Source organism: Somniosus microcephalus, chromosome 31, assembly GCF_052327205.1.
Source record: "Somniosus microcephalus isolate GS21.2 chromosome 31, FLI_Smic_1.0, whole genome shotgun sequence".
NCBI classification, from domain to species: domain Eukaryota; kingdom Metazoa; phylum Chordata; class Chondrichthyes; order Squaliformes; family Somniosidae; genus Somniosus; species Somniosus microcephalus.
In genome coordinates this window covers 7,967,128-7,990,691 of record NC_141017.1, presented here as the reverse complement: position 1 = coordinate 7,990,691, position 23,564 = coordinate 7,967,128, and the positions used below count along the sequence as shown (strand labels likewise).

Sequence of the window (23,564 nt, the reverse complement as noted above, 5' to 3'; positions counted from 1 at the left end):
AGAAAACAGCAAGTTGTGGTAAATGGCTGTTTTTCAGACTGGAGGATGGTAGACAGTGGTGTTCCCCAAGGGTCAGTGCTGGGGCCACCACTATTTTTGATATATATATTGGAATACAGACCTGGATATTGGAATACAGAGTAGAATTTCTAAATTTGCCGAATGACACCAAACTTGGGGGTGTGGCAAACAGTGATGATGATATCAATCGACTGCAACAGGACATAGTAAGGCTAGTAGAATGGGCAGACAAGTGGCAGATGGAATTTAATACAGAGAAGTGTGAGGTGATGCATTTTGGCAGAAGGAACCGGGAGAGGCAATATACACTTAATGGCAAAATTTTAAAGAGTGTGCAGGGACAGAGGGACCTAGAAATTAATGTGCATGGGTCCCTGAAGGTGGCAGGACATATTGAGAGAGTGGTTAGCAAAGCATATGGGATCTTGGGCTTAATAAATAGAGGTATTGAGTACAAAAGTAGAGAAGTTATGCTGAATCTTTATAAAGCGCTGGTTAGGCCACATTGTATTGCGTCCAGTTCTGGTCACCACACTTTAGGAAGGATGTGAAGGCCCTTGAGAGGGGGCAGAGGAGATTTACCAGAATGGTTCCGGGGATGGGGGATCTTAGCTACAAGGACAGGTTGGAGAAGCTGGATTTGTTTTCATTCGAGCAAAGGAGGTTGAGGGGTGATTAGATCGAGGTGTACAAGATTATGACAGGTTTGGTAGGCTAGACTGGGAAAGACTGTTCCCACTAGTTGATGGGACACAGATTTAAGGTATTGGGCAAGCGATATACGGGGGACGTGAGGAAAAACTTTTTTACGCAGCGAGTGGTGAGGACCTGGAACTCGCTGCTGGTGGAAGTGGAGACATTCAATGTTTTCAAGGGGAGACTGGATAGGCACTTGAAGGAAATAAATTTGCAGGGCTACGGGGATAGAGCGGGGGAATGGGACTGACTGGATTGCTCTACAGAGAGCTGCACAGACTCGATGGGCCGAATGGCCTCCTTCTGTGCCGTTATGACTCTCAGACACAGCTTAGAAAGCCCTTCATTCAATTCTGAGGTTCGTCATATTTCAGATAAATGTGTGTGTAACCCATGCAGTCAGCCACACTCCAGCTTCCCCATTCTGCAGTCCGTCTCCGCTTCAAGCCGTTCCTGAATGTCTCTGGATTCAATTGTGTACAGGTTGTGGTCAGTGTAAAGATGCAGGAGCTTCCTGCTTTAACCAGTGTCCTAACATTCAACGTCACGCTGGTGGTAACTCTTCAACAGTGAATCAGGGGCTGAGAAGCTCTTGGAAAAGATTTTCTTTCCACAGAGGGTTGGCGGAGAGTGAAATGCTTTACCACAGGGTGTGGTTGAGGCAAAGACCATTGCATCTTTTACAGGAAAACTGGATAAATTTATTTGATCCAGCAGATATTACAATATTAAGGAAAGTCATTGACTGCACATAAGGAGCTGCTGCTTTTACAATAACATACTATCTGCCAGGTCTAACACAGGGTTAGGATAGTGGAAGGAGCTCCTGTGGTTTATTAAGAGCATTTCAACCCGAAGATGCAGCACATCCCTGAAACATTCTTCATATTTGATCATAAAATGACAGCTCACTTTTCCTTCAAGCTGCAGGCTATAGCATTTCCCACTCCCAGCAACTGAAAGTTGGGTAAAAAGAATTTATTCCCACCCATTGGGATTTTCTCTCTGCCTTCCGGCACTCTCATTCAGGGGTCCGCTGGGATCCTGCGCGAGTTTCCCGCCCTGGCACCGGCACCAGTTTGAGCCAGATTCCTTTCTCGGTGCGGAGAATCAGCTCGGGTTTTCTGCGCACCTCTGTCGCTGTGTCCAGTGCCAACTCGAAGCGGTACAGCGTCAGTGCCACGACCACCTTCATTTCAGACATGGCAAAGTTCTGCCCGATGCAATTCCTAAACAACAAAGAAAATCAGAGTCAGGGATATTTAGCGACAGCTCGAAGCACGAACCGCGCAAGCGACAGACATCCCACCTCCCCCCACTTCAACCTAGAATCGGGGTTAAATTATGTGGACAAGTTGCATAGACTAGGCTTGTATTCCCTCGATTATAGAAGATTGAGGGATGATCTAATCGAGGTGTTTAAGATGATTAAAAGATTTGAGAGTGTCGATAGAGAGAAATTATTTCCGCTGGTGACAGAGTCTAGAACAAGGGGGCTTAACCTTCAACTTGGAGCCAGGCCGTTCAGGGGTGATGTCTGGAAGCACTTCTTCACACAAAGGGGGGTGGAAATCTGGAAATCTTTCCCCCAAAGAGATGTTGAGACTGAGGGTCAATTGAAAATTTCAAAACTGAAATTGATATTTTTGTTTGGTAAAGGTATGAAGGGATATGGAACCAAGGCGGGTAGATGCAGATCAGCCATGATCTATTTTTGTTCATTCATTCACAGGATATGGGCGTCGCTGGCAAAGCCAGCATTTATTGCCCATCCCTAGTTGCCCTTGAGAAGGTGATGGTGAGCAGGAGCAGATAGAATCCCCGCCGAGGCGCTAAAACATGGTGGAGAAGCACTACTGGTGCGAATTCATGAACTCATTTCTCTTATGTGGAAGGAGGAGAGCATGCCAGGGGATCTCAGAGATGCCATAATTGTGACCATCTTCAAGAAAGGTGACAAGTCCGATTGCAGTAATTACAGAGGAGGTTCCCTGCTGTCTGCCACAGGGAAAGTCATCGCAAGAATCCTCCTCAATCGCCTTCTCCCAGTGGCCGAAGAGCTCCTCCCAGAGTCGCAACGCGGATTCCGCCCACTAAGGGGCACAATGGACATGATCTTCACCGCACGTCAATTACAAGAGAAATGCAGGGAACAGCACCAACCGCTGTACAAGGCCGCCTTTGATCTCAAAAAGGCCATCGATACTGTCAACCGTGAGGGATTATGGAGTGCCCTCAAATTCGGCTGCCCTTAAAAGTTTGTCACCGTCGTCCGCCTGCTTCACGACGACATGCAAGCCGTGATCCTGACCAACGGTTCCACTACAGACCCAATTCACGTACGAACCGGGGTCAAGCAAGGTTGTCATCACACCAACGCTCTTCTCTATTTTCCTTGCTGCAATGCTCCATCTCACCCACAGTAAGCTCCCTGCTGGAGTGGAGCTAATTTACAGAACAAACGGGAAACTGTTCAACCTCCGTCGCCTCCAGTCCAGATCCAAGGTCGTCCCATAGGCCTTACACTAAACATCCGTAAGACAAAGGTCCTCTACCAACCTGCCCCTGTCACACAGTACTGTCCCCCAATTATCAAAACCCAAGGCCTTGGACAATGTGGACCACTTTCCATACCTCAGGAGCCTACTGTCAACAAGGGCAGACATCGATGATGAAGTCCAACACCGCCTTCAGTGTGCCAGTGCAGCCTTCGGTCACCTGAGGAAGACAGTGTTTGAAGACCAGGACCTCAAACCCGGCACTAAGCTCATGGTCTACAGAGCAGCAGTGATACCCGCCCTCCTGTATGCCTCAGAGACATGGACCATGTACAGCAGGCACCTCAAAGCACTGGAGAGGTACCACCAATGCTGCCTCTGCAAGATCCTGCAAATCCATTGGCAGGATAGGCACACCAACGTCAGTGTTCTTGCTCAGGCCAACATCCCCAGCATCGAAGCTTTGACCACGCTCGATCAGTTCTGATGGACGAGTCACATCGTCCGCATGCCCGATACGAGACTCCCAAAACAAGCGCTCTACTCGGAGCTCCAACACGGCAAGAGAGCCCCAGGTGGGCAGATGAAACGCTTCAAGGACACCCTCAAAGCCTCCTTGAAAAAATGCAACATCCCCACCGACACCTGGGAATCCCTGGCCCAAGACCGCACAAAGTGGAGGAGAAGCATCCGAGAAGGCACCGAACACCTCGAGTCTCTTCGCTGGGAGCGAGCGGAAGCCAAGTGCAAACAGCGGAAGGAGCGCACATCAACCGAAGCACCCCACCCACCCACCCTTTCAACCACTGTCTGTCCCACCTGTGACAGAGACTGCAGGTCCCGCATTGGACTAATCAGTCACCTGAGAACTCATTTTTAATGTGGAAGCAAGTCATCCTCGGTTCCGAGGGACTGCCTAAGAAGAAGGTGGTGAGTCACCTTCTTGAACCGCTGCAGTCCGTGTGGTGAAGGTACTCCCACAGGCCTGTTAAGGAGGGAGTTCCAGGATTTTGACCCAGCAACGATGAAGGATCGGCGATATACTTCTAAGTCAGGATGGTGTGTGACTTTAATGTAGTAAAACGTCCCAAGGTGATTCACAGAAGTATTAAAAGACAAAAAAGTTGACACTGAGCCACATAAGGAGAAATTAAGGCAGGTGACCAAAAGCTTGGTCAGAGGTAGGTTTTAAGGAGCATCTTAAAGGAGGAAAGAGCGAGGCGGAGAGGCTTAGGCAGAGAATTATAGAGATTAGGGCCTCGGCCACAGAAGGCACGGCCGCCAATGGTTGAGCGATTATAGTCAGGGATGCTCAAGAGGGCAGAATTAGAGAAGCCAGACCAGGTAAGGGCGGCAGATTTCCTTCCCTGAAGGACATTAGTGAACCAGATGGGTTTTTACGACATTCCTGTAATTTCATGGTCACCATTACTGATACCAGCTTTTTTTTTCCAGATTTATTTAATTAACTGAATTTAAATTCCCAGCTGCCGTGGTGGGATTTGAACTCATGGTCTCCGGATCATTCGCACTTCTCTCGACCCCTCCACGCTCTCTAAATTGTCAGACTGCTTGTTGAGCAGTTCTGGATGAGCAAAAATTTTCTCCAATTAAATATTGGGAAGACCGAAGCCATTGTCTTTGGTCCCCACCACAAACTCCGTTCCCTCGTCACTGACTCCATCCCTCTCCCTAACATCTGTCTGAGGCTGAGCCACACTGTTCGCAACCTCGGTGTCATATTTGACCCTGAAATGAGCTTCTGACCACACATCTGTGGCATGACTAAGACCGCCTACTTCTACCTCCGTAACATCGCCCGTCTCCGCCCCGCCTCAGCTCATCTGCTGCTGAAACCCTCATCCATGCCTTTGTTACCTCTAGACTTGACTATTCCAACGCACTCCTGGTGGCCTCCCACATTCTACCCTACGTAAACTTGAGGTGATCCAAAACTCGGCTGCCCGTGTCCTAACTCGCACCAAGTCCCGTTCACCCATCACCCCTGTGCTCACTGACCTACATTGGCTCCTAGTTGGGCAATGCCATGGCCTCGCCCCTCCCTATCTCTGTAATCTCTTCCAGCCCCACAAACCACCACCCACCCCCCCCCCCGAGACCTTTGCGCTCCTCTAATTCTGCCCTCTTGAGCATCCCTGATTTTAATCGCTCAACCTTTGGTGGCCGTGCCTCCAGCTGCCTGGGCCCTAAGCTCTGGAATTCCCTGCCTAAACCTCTCTGCCTCGTTACCGCTCTTTCCTCCTTTAAGACACTCCTTAAAACTGACCTCTTTGACCAAGCTTTTGGCCACCTGTCGAATCCTGTGAAGCGTCTTGGGGCATTTTATTACATTAAAGGTGCTATATAAATACAAGTTGTTGTTGAGTTTCATGCTCCTGGGCCGAAGTACATTTCTCTGCTGCTTCTGGATCTTAGGGTGACCTCCAACTTCTTCACCGTTTCTTTTCTGCCCCGCAACCGATTCGGCACACCTCCTCGATCTTCATTCCCACGGAAATATCTCCATCTGTGTGTCCTCCGATACTCTACCCTTCAAATAGCTTCTGGATTTCACTCGCCCGCTACACCTGTCTCTGAACTTGGACGGCAGCTCGTCGATGCTCCAGGCCGACTCCACCCTACCTACATCAACTTTATCCTTCCACGGCTCCTCTGACTTTAACTCTGGACACCCTCCTATTGTCTCCTCTCTCTTCCCCATTTACTACTAGGAAATATATATCCCAATAATTGCTAGGTAATGAGATGAACTTCTGACCACATCACTAAGACCGCCTATTTCCACCTCTGTAACATCGCCCGTCTCCGCCCCGCCTCAGCTCATCCGCTGCTGAAACCCTCATCCATGCCTTTGTTACCTCTAGACTTGACTATTCCAACGCACTCCTGGCTGGCCTCCCACATTCCACCCTACGTAAACCTGAGGTCATCCAAAACTCTGCTGCCTGTGTCCTAACTCGCACCAAGTCCCGTTCACCCATCACCCCTGTGCTCGCTGACCCACGTTGGCTCTCGGTTAAGCAATATCTCGATTGTAAAATGCTCATCCTTGTTTTCAAATTACTCCATGGCCTCGCCCCTCTCTGTCTCTGTAATCTCCTCCAGCCCCACAACCCCCCCGAGATATCTGCGCTCCTCTAATTCTGGCCACTTGAGCATCCCTGATTTTAATCGCTCCAGCATTGGCAGCCGTTCCTTCAGCTGCCCAGGCTCTGAAATTCCCTCCCTAAACACCTCTCTCCTCCTTTAAGATGCTCCTTAAAACCTACCTCTTTGACCAAGCTTTTGGTCACCTGCCCTAATGTCTCCTTTTGTGGTTCGGTGTCAAATTTTGTTAACGCTCCTGTGAAGTACCTTGAGACGTTTTACTGCGTTATAGGCGCTATATAAATACAAGTTGAGACAGCATGGAAAGACCATGTGTTAATGTGTGGTCATTAGCTGGGACACTCCACTGGAACTGATCGAGCCTCACGGTGCTGCATACGGCGGAGGAGTCCACGGATTTCCGCAACAGGGGCTCCCACTTTCTGTATCGGAGAGGCTGGGACAGCTGACCCCAGCTTGGGTGGTTACACCATTATTGGATGGAGATCTTCTGATCGCGTCCTGTGGCATTCATTAAAGAAGAACTTACAACACCTTTCACAGCCTCCGGCCGTCCCAAAGCGCTTTACAGCCAATGAAGTACTTTTTGAAGTGTAGTCGCTGTTGTAATGTGGGAAACGCGACAGCCAGTTTGTGCACAGCAAGCTCCCACAAACAGCAATATGTTAATGACCAGATAATCTACTTTTAGGTGTTGGTTGAGGGATAAATATTGGCCCAGGACACCGGGGAGAACTCCCCTGCTCTTCTTCGAAATAGTGCCATGGGTCGATTGGGCTTATATTCCCAGGAGTTTAGAAGAATGAGAGGGGATCTCATTGAAACTTATAAAATTCTAACAGGATTGGACAGACTAGATGCAGGAAGGATGTTCCCGATGGCCGAGGAGTCCAGAACCAGGGGTCACAGTCTAAGGATAAGGGGTAAGCCATTTAGGACAGAGATGAGGAGGAATTTCTTCACCCAGAGAGTGGTGAACCTGTGGAATTCTCTGCCACAGAAGACAGTTGAGGCCAATTCATTAAATATATTCAAGAAGGAGTTAGATATATTTCTTAAGGCTAAAGGGATCAAGGGATATGGGGAGAAGGCAGGGACCGGGTACTGAATTTGGATGATCAGCCATGATCTCATTGAATGGCGGAGCAGGCTCGAGGGGTCGAATGGCCCACTCCTGCTCCTATCTTCTATGTTTCTATGTTTACATCCACCTCTGTGGGCAGACGGGGCCTCGGTTTAACGTCTCATCCGAAAGATGGCACCGGCGACAGTGCAGCACTCCCTCAGCACTGCACTGGTGAGCGTGCTGCCCACTGAGCCACGGCCGACACCGAGGTCAGTGTAACCTCCGTCTCTGTGTTTGTATTCTGCAGTGAGGGCGGTTAATGTTTCATGGTTTGTGCTGGAGCTGTGTGGCACTTTGGGGGGGGCGGGGGGGGGGGGGAACAAGTTCTCGCCCCGAGGTGGGCGGGTGTCCGGGGACGTTAATCTTAACCCAACTCCCTCTCCCTCCCACCCCACCCCACCACTCGGGCTCCAACTTGCAGTCCGGCGGGTGTCCTGCTCGCCTGCTGAGCAGGTTAATGTGGGGACCCGGTGAGATGGAAACGGGATTGTTGGGGTAACTGACTGGCTTCATTTTAACTGCCAAGGGGGCGGGATGGTTAAAATCGGGCCCGGAGGGGGTAATTTTAACCTAACGCCCGTCAGGAAACGGACAGGATTGGGAGCAATGACGGTTTCACACCCCGCCCCATTTTACCATCCACTGAAGTCAGTGGGGGGCAATACTGGGCGGATTGTGTAACCGACGCTCCACCCGATCCCGCGGGATTCTCGCCCGCAGAGCTGGGTTAGCTTGAGGATCCTGAATCGGAAGAGCAAGTGCCATGGGGTCTCCGAGCTAAACATTGTCGGCTGCAAGTCATCCTGGAGCAGACGAAGGGAAAGTCCCAGGGAAACCGTGACGACGGAAATCAGGGCTCAACGGCTGACCTTGGGCCGGCTGAGAAAGGGATGTAGGCGTGCGCCGCCCTCCTGTCCGAGGTAGCGAGATCGAAGCGGTACGGGTCATACACCTGCAAAAGACAACGGGTCAGGCGGTTAACAGGGCCGGGCCACTGGGGGAAGCGCTGAGCTTTTCAACACATCCTTCGCTCATTTAACCAGATACCCCGCAGAGACCAATCACAGGCAGCTGTGGGATCTTGCTGCCCCTGCAGCTTTAGAAACTTTACTGAAGCTCTGAAATGAATAGGACAGGAAGGATCCAGTGAGATTTCACCCAGCGTTCATCTCAGGAGATCTGGGTGAGGGGAATATTGACACTCGGTGTGGACTACCTGGAAAACATGAATAATCTGTGGGCACGAGAGCAGAGAGTTATTTATCAGCCTTGGCCGCCTCGGAGTCAGAAGGTCGTGGGTTCAAGCCCCACTCCAGAGACTTGATGCTTAATCTAGGCTGGCTCCGCCGTGCGGTGCGTTAGGTTTCCTGGAGGGCGGGGAGGGATGGTGATCGAGAGAATCGTTAAATGTGGGGATGGGGTGGGCGGGGGGAAATCACTCCTGCTGATCCCGGCTCCACATTCCGGTAAATTACTTCCCTTGGGGCAAGCCAATGTTGGAGAGAGGGGGGCCTCAAACTGGTGGTGGGCTCCTTAGTTGCATTTGCAAAGGGCCCAGTGTCTGCTCAAGGTCCCCGCTGGGTAAAGAACACCTCTCGTTTGCCCTTACCCAATATGGCGGACACCGCACTTCCGACCGCCATTTTGGGGTCTTAGTAGGCCATGTAGCGCCTGAATAACGGGTGCTATGCTTCCAATTTCTAGGCCGTAGATGCCAACACTCCCTCACAGTCCCTTAACCCCTCCCTCTATAATTATATACAATCAGTACAAGAGGCAAGGGCAGCCCATTGAATGTTAGACCCCCATTCCTTCATCATGCTCGAGTGGAAAGGTGTCAGTACCTCAGGATCCGGCCAGACTTCAGGGTTATGGTGAGTTCCATAGATGCTGATCAGACAGATATTCCCTGTAAAATAAACAAAGGCTCACAATTACTGCCTCTCTTTTCCTTAAACTCAGGGGCCTAGAAACCCTTCTTGGGCGGTGGCACTAAGCGGGCGGTCCCGGATCGGCCGTCGGTTATACGCAGCACCTGATATTTGATTCCGTTGACTGCAACGGCACTGAACATCAGGTGGTGCCTATAACAGGCGGTCACTCCGGTACATCAGGCGGTGCCTATAACAGGCGGTCACTCCGGTACATCAGGCGGTGCCTATAACAGGCGGTCACTCCGGTACATCAGGCGGTGCCTATAACGGGCGGTCACTCCGGTACATCAGGCGGTGCCTATAACAGGCGGTCACTCCGGTACATCAGGCGGTGCCTATAACAGGCGGTCACTCCGGTACATCAGGTGGTGCCTATAACGGACGGTCACTCCGGTACTTCAGGCGGTGCCTATAACGGGCGGTCACTCCGGTACATCAGGCGGTGCCTATAACGGGCGGTCACTCCGGTACATCAGGCGGTGCCTATAACGGGCGGTCACTCCGGTACATCAGACGGTGCCTATAACGGGCGGTCACTCCGGTACATCAGACGGTGCCTATAACGGGCGGTCACTCCGGTACATCAGGCGGTGCCTATAACGGGCGGTCACTCCGGTACATCAGGCGGTGCCTATAACGGGCGGTCACTCCGGTACATCAGACGGTGCCTATAACGGGCGGTCACTCCGGTACATCAGACGGTGCCTATAACGGGCGGTCACTCCGGTACATCAGGCGGTGCCTATAACGGGCGGTCACTCCGGTACATCAGGCGGTGCCTATAACGGGCGGTCACTCCGTACATCAGGCGGTGCCTATAACAGGCGGTCACTCCGATACATCAGGCGGTGCCTATAACGGGCGGTCACTCCGATACATCAGGCGGTGCCTATAACGGGCGGTCACTCCGTACATCAGGCGGTGCCTATAACGGGCGGTCACTCCGGTACATCAGGCGGTGCCTATAACGGGCGGTCACTCCGGTACATCAGGCGGTGCCTATAACGGGCGGTCACTCCGGTACATCAGGCGGTGCCTATAACGGGCGGTCACTCCGGTACATCAGGCGGTGCCTATAACAGGCGGTCACTCCGGTACATCAGGCGGTGCCTATAACAGGCGGTCACTCCGTACATCAGGTGGTGCCTATAACATCAGGCGGTGCCTATAACGGGCGGTCACTCCGGTACATCAGGCGGTGCCTATAACGGACGGTCACTCCGATACATCAGGCGGTGCCTATAACGGGCGGTCACTCCGATACATCAGGCGGTCCCTATAACGGGCGGTCACTCCGTACATCAGGCGGTGCCTATAACGGGCGGTCACTCCGTACATCAGGCGGTCCCTATAACGGGCGGTCACTCCGTACAACAGGCGGTGCCTATAACGGACGGTCACTCCGGTACATCAGGCGGTGCCTATAACGGGCGGTCACTCCGGTACATCAGGCGGTCCCTATAACGGGCGGTCACTCCGGTACATCAGGCGGTGCCTATAACGGGCGGTCACTCCGGTAGATCAGGCGGTGCCTATAACAGGCGGTCACTCCGGTACATCAGGCGGTGCCTATAACAGGCGGTCACTCCGTACATCAGGCGGTGCCTATAACGGGCGGTCACTCCGGTACATCAGGCGGTGCCTATAACAGGCGGTCACTCCGATACATCAGGCGGTGCCTATAACAGGCGGTCACTCCGTACATCAGGCGGTGCCTATAACGGGCGGTCACTCCGGTACATCAGGTGGTGCCTATAACAGGCGGTCACTCCGGTACATCAGGCGGTGCCTATAACAGGCGGTCACTCCGTACATCAGGCGGTGCCTATAACGGGCGGTCACTCCGGTACATCAGGCGGTGCCTATAACAGGCGGTCACTCCGTACATCAGGCGGTGCCTATAACAGGCGGTCACTCCGGTACATCAGGCGGTGCCTATAACGGGCGGTCACTCCGGTACATCAGGCGGTGCCTACATCAGGCGGTGCCTATAACAGGCGGTCACTCCGGTACATCAGGCGGTGCCTATAACGGACGGTCACTCCGATACATCAGGCGGTGCCTATAACAGGCGGTCACTCCGGTACATCAGGCGGTGCCTATAACAGGCGGCCGCTCCGGGACCGCCCGAGATGAATTTCTAGGCCAAGTTATTAAAATAATGATATTAACCCTTGCTCCAGATAAACCCAATGGGGGGAGGGAAAGTGCCATAAGAGGAGCGAGCAGGAGATTGCAGGGACTGTGTACAGTGTATGACTCCCAGCATCCACAAGCTGGGGAGCGAGGTCCAGATCTCCACCGCCCTGTGTGTGAGGAGGTCCCTGACATCACTCCCCGAATGGCCTGGCTCGAATTCAAAGGTTGTGCCCCCTTGTTCTGGACTCCCCACCACCCCCCCCGGCCCCTCACACGGGGGGACGCAGCCTGGCGATCGCCTGCAACAATGAAGGGAAGTAACTTACCTGAAATGTGGAGCCGGGATTAGCAGGAGTGATTTCCCCTGCAACCCCCCCCCGCCCAATCTCTGCATTTAACAATCCTTCCCATCACCCCCCCCCGCCTAATCTCCGCATTTAACAATCTTCCCCCTCACCCCCCCTCCCCCGCCCAATCTCCGCATTTAACAATCCTTCCCATCACCCCCCCACCTAATCTCCGCATTTAACAATCCTCCCCCTCACCAGCCCCCCGCCCAATCTCCGCATTTAACAATCCTTCCCATCACCCCCCCCACCTAATCTCCGCATTTAACAATCCTCCCCCTCACCACCCCCCGCCCAATCTCCGCATTTAACAATCCTCCCCATCACCCCCCTCCCCCGCCCAATCTCCGCATTTAACAATCCTCCCCATCACCCCCCTCCCCCGCCCAATCTCCGCATTTAACAATCCTCCCCATCACCAGCCCCCCGCCCAATCTCCGCATTTAACAATCCTTCCCATCACCCCCCCCACCTAATCTCCGCATTTAACAATCCTCCCCCTCACCACCCCCCGCCCAATCTCCGCATTTAACAATCCTCCCCATCACCCCCCTCCCCCGCCCAATCTCCGCATTTAACAATCCTCCCCATCACCCCCCTCCCCCGCCCAATCTCCGCATTTAACAATCCTCCCCATCACCCCCCCCCTCCCACCCAGGAAACCTAATGTACCGCACCGAAGAGCCAGCATAGATTAGCATCAAGTGGAGCTTGAACCCACAAGCCTTCTGACTCCGAGGTGGCTAAGGCTGATAAATCGCTCTCAGCTATTGTGACCAATCAAATCCCTTCATCATTTTAAACACTTCAATTAGATCGCCCCTCAACGTTCCAAACTGACGGGATTATGAGCCTGTGCTGGTAATGTAACCGTAACCCTCTAAGACCCGGTACCGGTTCCCCCTTACCCTTCGGAATCACCCTGGCGTCCGGGAGCTTGATGTCCTCAGTGCAGCAGCGAGCCACGGTGGTAACCGGAGGGTGCAGCCGCAGAGACTCTTTGATACACATGGTGGTGAAGGGCATCTGGGAGAGATCGTCCCTGTGGGAAAAGGACACACACACACAGTGAGGAGATCGGGAACATCAAGCCTACTGGGCCCCAAATAGCCCAAAACAAAATGACACGCGCATCGTTTACAGTCGCGCGAAGCAGAGGAGGGCAGGAGCTTCCAAATCTGTCAGTCGGGAAACTGCTCGGAGACACATTGTCCAGACAGGATAAAGAATTCTTTATTGGCCTCCAACCCAGGTTTCCCAACTCTCCAGGAACGGCCTGAAGTCTCCAGGGATTGAAGATTAATCTCCAGCTCACTGCCGCCAAAATATTGGGTGATGGGAAAAAGGTTGTTTGCCAGGAAAGAATCATTCAATTGGGTAATGAAGAGTCTGGGATTTGATCGGGTAGAGAGAGCAAAACTACTTCCTCTGGTGGGAGTGTCCAGAACAAGCAGGCTTAAAATTAGAGCCAGGCCGTTCAGGGTGATGTCAGGAAGCAGTTCTTCACACAAAGGGTGGTGGCAATCTGGAACTCGCTCGGCCAATAGGCTGTTGAGGCCGGGGGTCAATTGAAAGAGATCGATGGATTTTTGCTTGATAAGGGTATCAAGGAATATGGAGCAAAAGTGGGAAAATGGAGCTGAGATACAGATCGACCATGAACTAATTGAGTGACAGAAGGGCTGAATGGCCTACTCCTGTTTGTATGTTGCTGTGTTATCTAACACTTGGGAACATTGCAAATGCTGGACAAAGAAAGACCAAGGTCCACCTAGTTTGCCTTCTGCCAGCCTGGTAGGCGCAGGATCCAACGATAATGGAGTTGTTGACTAGTCACAGCGATCAATCTCTAGCAATGAGTCTACAACAGACCCAGACATGAGGCGAGGAAAACCCCCAGTGGTGGAGCGCTTTGGGAACCACAGGTCCACAGTCAGCCGCTGCACTCCCCACACATCATGTCTCACATTACTCACTTCCTGATTTACTTCATCTTCTTACCTAATCTTTTCAACCTCGCTGCCTACATTTGACCTTTTGTCAGGAATCTCACGAATAATAAAACACGCAAGTAGATCAGGTGACAAGGAAATCCTGAGATCGGGTTGTCAGGGGTGAAGGCAGGGTTGCCAGCCCTCCAGCATTGGCCTGGAGTCCCCAGGACTTTAAGATCAATCCCCAGGACACTGCTCTGAGCAGTAGGCTGCAACATGTCCTAATTACAACAGTGACCACACATCAAAAGTACTCCACGGGCTTTGACCTGTGAGAGGGTGGACTTGTTGGGTGACCAATGGCGGGGTCGGTGGCGGTTGGAGGCAGGAGGTCATGTGATAAAACCCCCAGGAATTCGTCCATCCAGAGTTGGCAACCCCAGCTGGGGGCGGGGCAGTGGGGAAGTCAGTTGTAATGTTATCTTATATCGTAGTATTAAGAGGCTTACGAGTAGATATCGTTGAGTACTCTTTATTAGGTCTTGAGTCAGTGCCAGCTCATGTAGTACTGCCGCATGGCCAAGATGGCTTCCTATTTATTCGACTGCCGTCAAGCAGCTGTCTTTACTACAGCTACCGTAAAGCAGCTGTCTTTACTACAGCTAGTTATCTGTACATCTTTCCCCCTCAACGATGACATAAACAGCAAACACCACAACATAACATAACACATAGAACACATATGTTAGTGTATCTACTAGTATATCAGTGTAACTACTATTAACAACATGTAAAAACTATCAGTGTAACTATACCTTGCAATAACTGCCGGTACATATAAACACTACCCACACCCAGAAGTCCATTAGCTGTTTAGTCTTTACCTTGTCTACAGGTCGAGTCTAATGACAGGCTTTCTGGTGCGCTGTGACCTGCGTAGCTGAGCGGGTATTTGCTGGGCCAACCCAGTTGTGTCCATTAAGTTCATGTCTGTACCACACGGATCCCTTGTCTCATTGTCACCCCTGTGTACTTCATCACTTTGCGGCATTGCCCTCATCTCCTCGTCACTCTGTCGGATTTCCATCATCAGCTCATCCTCTCTGTCCTCCTGCGGCTGATAGGTCTCGGTGGTTTTCAGTAGGTGCCTCCTGTTTCTGCGATACACATTGCCATTTTCTGTCATGACACTGTATGACCTGGGGGCAACCTGTTGTAGAACGGTGGCTCTTTGATTCCATGACCTAGGCCCTTCAATGCGAACTACATCCTTCTCCTGTAGAGGCACTAGTGCAGTGGATGTGTGGTCATGGAGCGTTTTTTGTTTCCGCTGAAGTTTCCGGGCCTTGTCTGCCCATACCTCATCTCTGTGATCAGGTGTGACATGCCTGGGAAGTCGAGTACAGATTTTGCGACCCAGTAAGAGCTCAGCTGGAGACTTGCCACTTTCCAGCGGGGCCGCCCTGTACGACATCATGGCCAGATATGGGTCAGTGTTGCTGTGTGCTGCTTTCTTTAATAGTCTTTTCACAATCTGCACCCCCTTCTCCGCTTTTCCATTGGCTTGAGGATAGAGCGGGCTGGAGGTTACATGCTTAAACTCATACTCTGTAGCAAACAACAAACTCATGACTGGCATAGGGAGAGCCAGTATCAGGGACCAGAGTTCGAGGGATGCCCTGCCTGGAAAAGATTGACTTCAGGTGAGTTATCACAGCTCTTGACGTGGTGCTGGGTAGGAGAGCAATCTCAGGATAATTAGAGTAATAATCAATAACTAACAAATAGTCTTTTCCTTCGTAGTGAAAAATATCAGTTCCTACCTTTTCCCATGGTTGTGATGGGAGCTCTGTGGTAATGAGAGGCTCTTTTGTTTGCTTGTAGTGATACTCCTGACATGTAGCACACTCACTGATCATCTGGTCAATATCAGAGTTCATGTTTGGCCAGTAGAGTGCCTCACGTGCTCTCCTTTTTGACTTTTCCACACCCAGGTGCCCTTCATGCATCCTGTGAAGCATTTCTCGTCGCATAGAGATGGGCACTACAATCCTGTCACACTTAAGCAGTAGTCCATTGACCACAGAAAGCTCAGACTGAATATGATGATATTGTTTACATGACCCTTTCTTCCAACCCTCTTGAAGATTTCTCATCACTTTCCTCAGAACAGGGTCCTTTGATGTCTCTGTGGCTATCTTTGATAGTTGTTCCTGTGAGGCGGGCAATGCTGCATAGACCATATCCACATGAAGGGCCACATCCTCTTCTGTTTCACTGTTTTGTGTGGCACGAGGCGCAGCCCTGGATAGTGTATCTGCAATGAACATTTGTGTCCCTGGCACATATGTGAGCTCAAAATCATAACATTGTAGTCTCATCATTAGGCGCTGTATCCATGATGACATGTCACACAGAATCTTTTTTGCAATCCCTAGCAGTGGCTTATGGTCAGTTTCTAGGATAACCTTGGGAAGTCCATAGATGTAGGTATGAAATTTTTCACACCCAAATGCCAAGCCTAGGCACTCCTCTATTTGCACATACCGGCACTCTGTAGCCGTCATGGAGCGTGACGCATATGCCACTGGTCACCATTCTCCTTCATCTTCCTGTAGAAGGACAGCCCCTAATCCATCCTTAGAGGCATCTGTGGACACTTTTGTCCTCTTTTCAGGGCAGAAGAACTTCAGTAGGGGTTCACTTGCTAGAATGTGTAGCAGCCCCTTTCACTCATTCTCATGTTCATGTCCCCATTGGAACTCTGTCTCTTGGTGCAGCAGTTTTCTCAGATTTGGAATGAATTTCCCTAGGTAATTAACCATGCCAAGGGCCCGCTGAACCCCTTTCTTGCCCTTTGGTTTTTCCATGTCATGTATTGCCTTTACCTTTGACTTGTCTGGCTGAATCCCTTCTGCAGAAATCTTGTCCCTGAGGAATGTGATTTCATTGACGCTGAACTGACATTTGTCTTTATTTAGTTTGAGTCCATACTGCCGTATCCTCTGAAGTGTTTTTTCCAGTCTGGTGTCATGCTCTCCCTGAGTGGAGCCCCATACTACCAGATCATCCATGTACACCCGCACACCATCCAGGCCCTCGATGATTTGCTCCATTGCTCTGTGGAAGATTTATGGGGCGGAGCTAATGCCGAAGGGCAGGTGCTGGTAAGAGTATCGACCAAACGGGGTGTTAAAGGTGCACAGCTTAGCACTCTCTTCATCAAGTTTCAGCTGCCAGAATCCATGCGAGGCGTCCATCTTGGAGAAGAATTTTGCTCCTGTCATTTCGCTGACTATTTCCTCTCTCTTTGGGATTTGATAGTGCTCTCTTTTTATATTAGCGTTAAGGTCCTTGGGATCCATGCAGACACGCAATTTATCAGTCTTTTTTGAATTGACGCAAACCATGGAATTTACCCAGTCAGTCGGTTCCTCAGTCTTCTTTATGACACCTAGTCCCTCCATGCGGTCTAGCTCTTTCCGCAGTTTCTCACGGAGGGCCACCGGAACTCTCTTGGGTGCGTGAATCACAGGTTGTGCATCATCTCTCAGTTTGATGGAGTATGTAAAGGGCAGTGCTCCGAAATCCTGAAATACATCCGCGTACTTGTGTGTTGTAGCATCATGCTTTATATTTGTACTGTCTTGGGGGGCACTCTGCACACAGTTCAGTTCATTAATAGTATAGACTCGTTTTACCAAGCCCAAATCCACACATGCCTTATCCCCCAACAGTGACTCATGTCCTTCAGGAACTATAACAAACGTCAATGGGTGAATGCGATTTTTTAGCTTAACATTCAGCCTACACGTTCCTTTTGTTTCAATACTTTGTCCATTGTACGCCTTCAAAGCCACTGTCTTGTTCAGTATTTTTGGTCTCACTTTGAGATTCCGTGCATCACTCCAGCTTATGAGGTTTGCCTTAGCACCTGTATCTAGCTTGAAGGGAACAATGGTGCCATTTACCAGCAAGGGGGCTATCTAAACTTCAGTCTTTAGTCCTACGGAATGTACTTCCTTTGCCATATCTTTACCCTGTTTTAAGTCATTTTGCACCATTCCAACATACAAAGTCTCCGATTCCGTGTCTTCAGTCTCAATAGCATGCACTGTCCTTTTACCTTCGGTTTTCTCTTCCCAAAAGCACATTTTAGCAAAGTGATTCCTGCCTTTACATTTTGCGCAGTTCTTCCCATAAGCTGGACACAGTCTTGCCACCTGTCTATTGCCACACCGTCTGCAATCGTATGGCGTCATAGTCCTGAACTCTGTGCGCCCTCTTGTGTCCCTTCTGTGTACTACATCCACTGGTAGGTTGTCCAGTCCCAGCGCTCTCACGCCCGTTGCTGTAGTTCTCCCATCGAATTTTTGCGTGTGCATGGCTGAGAGTTCACTAGCATGACATATTTTTACTGCAGCATCCAAAGTTAAGTCATTGTCCCTAAGCATTCTCTCCCTCACCTTCTTGTCAAGTATTCTGAAAACGACCTGATCGCGTATCATCGATTCCTTCAAGTCTCCAAAGTTACATGTTTGTGCTTTTCACAGAATCACAGAAACCCCACAGTGCAGATAAAGGCCATTTCGGCCCATCGAGCCTGCACCGACACATATCCCACCCGATCCCCGTAACCCCTATACCAACACATATATCCCACCCTATCCCTGTAACCCCACATATTTAATCCCCCTAACACTAAGGGTCAATTTATCATAGCCAATCAACCTAACCCGCACATCTTTGGACTGTGGGAGGAAACCAGAGCACCCGGAGGAAACCCACGCAAACACGGGGAGAATGTGCAAACTCCACACAGACAGTCGCCCGAGGCCGGATTCGAACCCGGGTCCCTGGCGCTGTGAGGCAACAGTGCTAACCACTATGCCACCGTGCTGCCCGTTTAAGTCCGTCAGAAAAACATCAAAGGATTCTCCTTGCTTTTGCCCGTGGGAGCGAAAAACAAATCTCTCGAACGTTTCATCCTTTTTAGGTGTGCAGTATTTATCGAACAAATCTATCACCTTGTCCAGATCATTTTTGTCACCTTCAGCTGCGAACGTAAATGTATTATACAGCTCGATTGCCTGCGAGCCAGCCACTGTTAGCAACAAAGCTACCTTACGTGTTCCAGAGCTAGTCGTGGCGTCGATCGCTGTGAGGTAGAGAAGAAAGCGTTGTTTGAATTCGCGCCAATTTTCGTCCAGATTTCCTTCAAGTTGCAGGCTAGTCGGTGGTTTTATCCCTTCCATTGTTGTGGTATGCCCGTATTGTGCATTCTATAAATCCTGGTACCATGTAATGTTATCTTATATCGTAGTATTAAGAGGCTTACGAGTAGATATTGTTGAGTACTCTTTATTAGGTCTCGAGTCAGTGCCAGCTCATGTAGTACTGCCGCATGGCCAAGATGGCTTCCTATTTATTCGACTGCCATCAAGCAGCTGTCTTTACTACAGCTACCGTCAAGCAGTGGTCTTTACTACAGCTACAGTTATCTGTACACCAGTGCAGTAAATCTCCCCGTCCCCCCTGTTACTGTGAGTGGGACTGTCTTCCCTTTGTTAAGTTCCTGAGCCACCTTGTGTTTATTTCATCACATTCACATTTCCAGACCCCCTCTCGGTCGGTGTCAGGTGTGTCCCAGCCCAGCTCCAGTCACCAAAGCTGCCGAGCGGGTTCCTAAACTCATAACCAAACGTTGTTGTGGTAGAAACAAACCACCACTCTTCTGACTCGCCTCCATCGCCAACAGATTAAACACTTCCTCAAAATCAGCCCACTTTCAACAATCGCCATTGCTTCAAAACCCCATTTAAATCTAGTTCTCCAGAGAATTGAGCACATAATCCAGGCTGACACTCGCAGTGCAGTAGCTGAGGGAGTGCTGCACTGTCGGAGGTGCCGTCTTTCAGATGAGACGTTAAACCAAGCCCCCGTCTGCTCTTGGGTGGATGTAAAAGATCTCATGGCACTATTTCAAGGAAGAGCAGGGGAGTTCTCCCCAGTGTCCTGGCCAATATTTATCCCTCAACCAACATCACTAAAAGCACATTATCTGGTCATTATCACATTGCTGCTTGTGGGACCTTGTTGTGCGCAAATTGGCTGCCGTGTTTCTCACATTACAACAGTGACTGCGCTTCAAAAAAAGTACTTCATTGGCTGTAAAGTGCTTTGGGACGTCCTGAGGTTGTGAAAGGCGCTGTATAAAATTTAGATTCTTTTTTTCTTAATGTTACAGTGAAAGGATTCGAACACTAATACACATTCCCTGGGCCAAGCCACAGACACACTCAGACTGACTGAACGTCCCTTTAGTAGTACGTGCACTGACTGAAATGTTCCATTTACAACCCCCCTCCCCCCACCCCGCCGATTAGTTCCCGTGAGCAGCCTGCACGTCTTACTTTTACGGGCGTGTCCCTCTGCCTACTTGCGCAATTGCGGGACTCGGGGTTGTGATGGTATTGCCCCCCTTCTGACCCAAACCTGCCCGTTCCTGTCTTTCGCACTGTTCCTCACCCTGGGGAAATCTGCGCAATCTCTCGCCAAGCCGGGGCTTGATCTCAATCACGAGTCTGCTTTATTTCACAGTCCAGTCAACATACGGAGGAGCAGTTATGATCAGCTCCACTTCCTTCAGTCTGTACAATTTATCTTTGCATAATAACAAAAAATAAAGAACACACCATGCCTTACCCCCAGCAGTGGGGCATCATAATTGACTTAAGCAAGATGCTTTGTCGCTTCTCCAGCATTCTAACCTCAGTCTCTGCAAAAATCTCTCGCTGCTTTCTCTTTGGAAACCTGATTATCTGTGTATCATCATGTGATGAAAAGCCAGTCTCTCTCTTGCTCCGTCTCAACCTCTCTCCTATCTCTCTGTTCACAGCTAAAAATGGTTCAAAGCCTTTCTAATAAATGGGCGTGAGGTATTTTTCGATTGCTGAGACAAGCTAAGAAATTGCTTTTTTTTTACAGTCTGTGAGGAACCAACATCAAAGCTAGCTCATTACTATCTTAATTAGCTGTCGTCCCAACTGCTTCTTTTTAAAAAAAACCTGTCTTAATACACTACGCATTTAAGAAATAAAAACAAAAAATGCTGGAAATACTCAGCAGGTCAGGCAGCATCTATAGAGAGAGAAACAGAGTTAACGTTTCAGGTCGATGACCCATTTAAGAACCTGACATAACTTTTTTTCCCAAAACTTGGTGGAAAGATGCCCAGCAAACGTTGGCACCTGACACCCCTGTTCCATTATCGTCGCTGGGTCAATATCCTGGAGCTCCCAATCCAACACATAACACCAACAACTTGTGTTTATATAGCGCCTTTAACGTAGTAAAACGTCCCAGGGCGCTTCACTGGAGCGTAAATCAAACAAAATTTGACACCGAGCCACAGAAGGAGATATTAGGACAGGTGACCAAAAGCTTGGTCAAAGAGGTAGGTTTTAAGAAGCATCTTAAAGAAGGAGGGAGAGGTAGCGAGGTGGAGAGGTTTAGGGAGGGAATTCCAGAGCTGAGGGCCCAGGCAGCTGAAGGCACGGCCACCAATGGTAGAGCGATTAAAATCGGTGATGCTAAAGACACCAGAATTGAAGGAGCGCAGAGATCTCGGAGGATTGTAGGACTGGAGGAGGTTACAGAGAGAGGGAGGGGCGAGGCCACGGAGGGATTTGAAAACAAGGATGAGAATTTTGAAATCGAGGCGTTGCTTAACCGGGAGCCAATGTAGGTCAGCGAGCACAGGGGTGATGGGCGAACGGGACTTGGTGCGAGTTAGGACACGGGCAGCCGAGTTTTAGATGACCTCAAGTTTACGGAGGGTAGAAAGTAGGAGGCCAGCCAGGAGTGCGTTGGAATATCAAGTCTAGAGGTAACAAAGGCATGGATGTAGCGGCGGTGAGCTGAGGCAGGGGCGGAGATGGGCGATGTTACAGATGTGGAAGTAAGTGATCTTTGTTATGCTGCGGATATGTGGTCAGAAGCTCATTTCAGGGTCAAATATGAGACCAAGGTTGTGAACAGTGTGGTTCAGCCTCAGACTCAGACAGATGTTAGGGAGAGGGATGGAGTCAGTGGCTAGGGAACGGAGTTTGTGGCGGGGACCAAAGACAATGGCTTCGGTCTTCCCAATATCTAGTTGGAGGAAATTTCTGCTCATCCAGTATTGGATGCCGGATAACCAGTGTGACAATTTAGAGACCGTGGAGGGGTCGAGAGAAGTGGTGGAGAGGTAGAGCTGGGTGTCGTCAGCGTACATGTGGAAACTGACGCTGTGTTTTCGGATGATGTCGCCAAGGGGCAGCATGTAGATGAGAGATAGGAGGGGCCAAGGATAGATCCTTGGGGAACACCAGAGGTAACGATGCTGGATTGGGAAGAGAAGCCATTGCAGGTGATTCTCTGGCTACAACTGGATAGATAAGAATGGAACCAGGCGATTGCAGTCCCACCCAGCTGGACAACGGTGGCGAGGCGTTGGAGGAGGATGGAGTGGTCAACCGTGTCAAAGGCTGCAGACAGGTCAAGGAGGACAAAGAGGGATAGTTTACCTTTGTCACAGTCACAAAGGATGTTGTTTGGACTTTGATAAGGGCCGTTTTGGTCCTATGGCAGGGGCGGAGAGCTTCTGGGAGGTATTCTTCCAGGAAAGATGGGCACAGATTTGGGAGGTGACAGCATGTTCAAGGACTTTGGAGAGGAAAGGGAGGTTGGACATGGGGCGGTAGTTTGCAAGGATGGAGGAGTCAAGGGTTGTTTTTTTGAGGAGAGGGATGATGACGGCAGATCTGAAGGAGAGGGGGACAGTACCTGAGGAGAGAGAGCTGTTATCAATATCCGCTAACATGGGAGCCAGAAAAGGAAGTTGGGTGGTCAGCAGATTACTGGGAATAGGGTGGAGGGACAAGATGAGCTCAGTGAGGGCATGAGGAGAGATTGGAGAGAAACTAGAGAAAGTTACGAGTTCAGGGCTAGGGCAGGGGGGATCCGAAGATGATGTTTCGCCTGGTGGGCTAGGGGAAGGGAGGGAAGCGGCAGAGGCAGCTGAATGGATGATCTTAATCTTAGTAACAAAGAAGTCCATGAGCTCCTCGCACTTGTTATCAGAGGTGAGGGTGGAGGAGACAGGGGAGAGGGGTTTAAGAAGATGGTTAGCAGTGGAGAATATAAGCCGAGGTTTATCTTTGCATTCCAGAATGATCCTGGAATAGTGAGCAGTTTTGGCAGACGAGAGCAGGACCCGATAGTGCTTTATGTGGTCCAGCCAGATCTGCTGGTGAATGGCTAAACCAGTTGTCCGCCATATCCATTCAAGTCTGTGTCCCTTGGACTTAAGGGAGCGAAGATGAGAGCCGTACCAGGGGGAATGGCCAGGGTGAGAGAGGGTCATGGTTTTATGGGGCAAGATGAGACTCGTGTGGAACATAAACGTTGGCATGGGCCAGTTGGGCTGAATGGCCTGTTTCTGTGCTGTACATACTGTGCAAGTTCTTTATTTATTTAAACACAGCGCAGTGTAATATGGGAACAAACATTTCTCCAAAGTTATACAGGATCATAGAAATATACAGCACAGGAGGCCATTCGGCCCATTGTGTCTGTGCTGGCCGAAAAAGAGCTCTCCAGCCGAATCCCAGTTTCCAGCTCTTGGTCCGTAGCCCTGGAGGTTACGGCACTTCGAGTGCACATCCAAGTACTTTTTAAATGTGATGAGGGTTTCTGCC

At 50.4% G+C, this 23,564-nt stretch overlaps 1 protein-coding gene across 3 annotated transcripts in view; it reads right to left on the bottom strand.

Moving 5' to 3' along the window:
• Positions 1-1,395: 1,395 nt before the first annotated feature.
• cyp4f3 (cytochrome P450, family 4, subfamily F, polypeptide 3) overlaps positions 1,396-23,564 on the bottom strand; it is a 95,080-nt gene continuing 72,911 nt past the window's right edge. For all 3 annotated transcript variants that reach the window (XM_085971508.1, XM_085971510.1, XM_085971509.1), the window contains 4 exons: positions 12,799-12,932; positions 9,315-9,379; positions 8,340-8,422; positions 1,396-1,946 (listed from right to left, as the gene is read on the bottom strand). In XM_085971508.1, the coding sequence (XP_085827634.1) occupies positions 1,739-1,946; positions 8,340-8,422; positions 9,315-9,379; positions 12,799-12,932 (490 nt within the window). In that variant the 3' untranslated portion in view covers positions 1,396-1,738. The remainder of the gene's footprint in view (positions 1,947-8,339; positions 8,423-9,314; positions 9,380-12,798; positions 12,933-23,564) is intronic.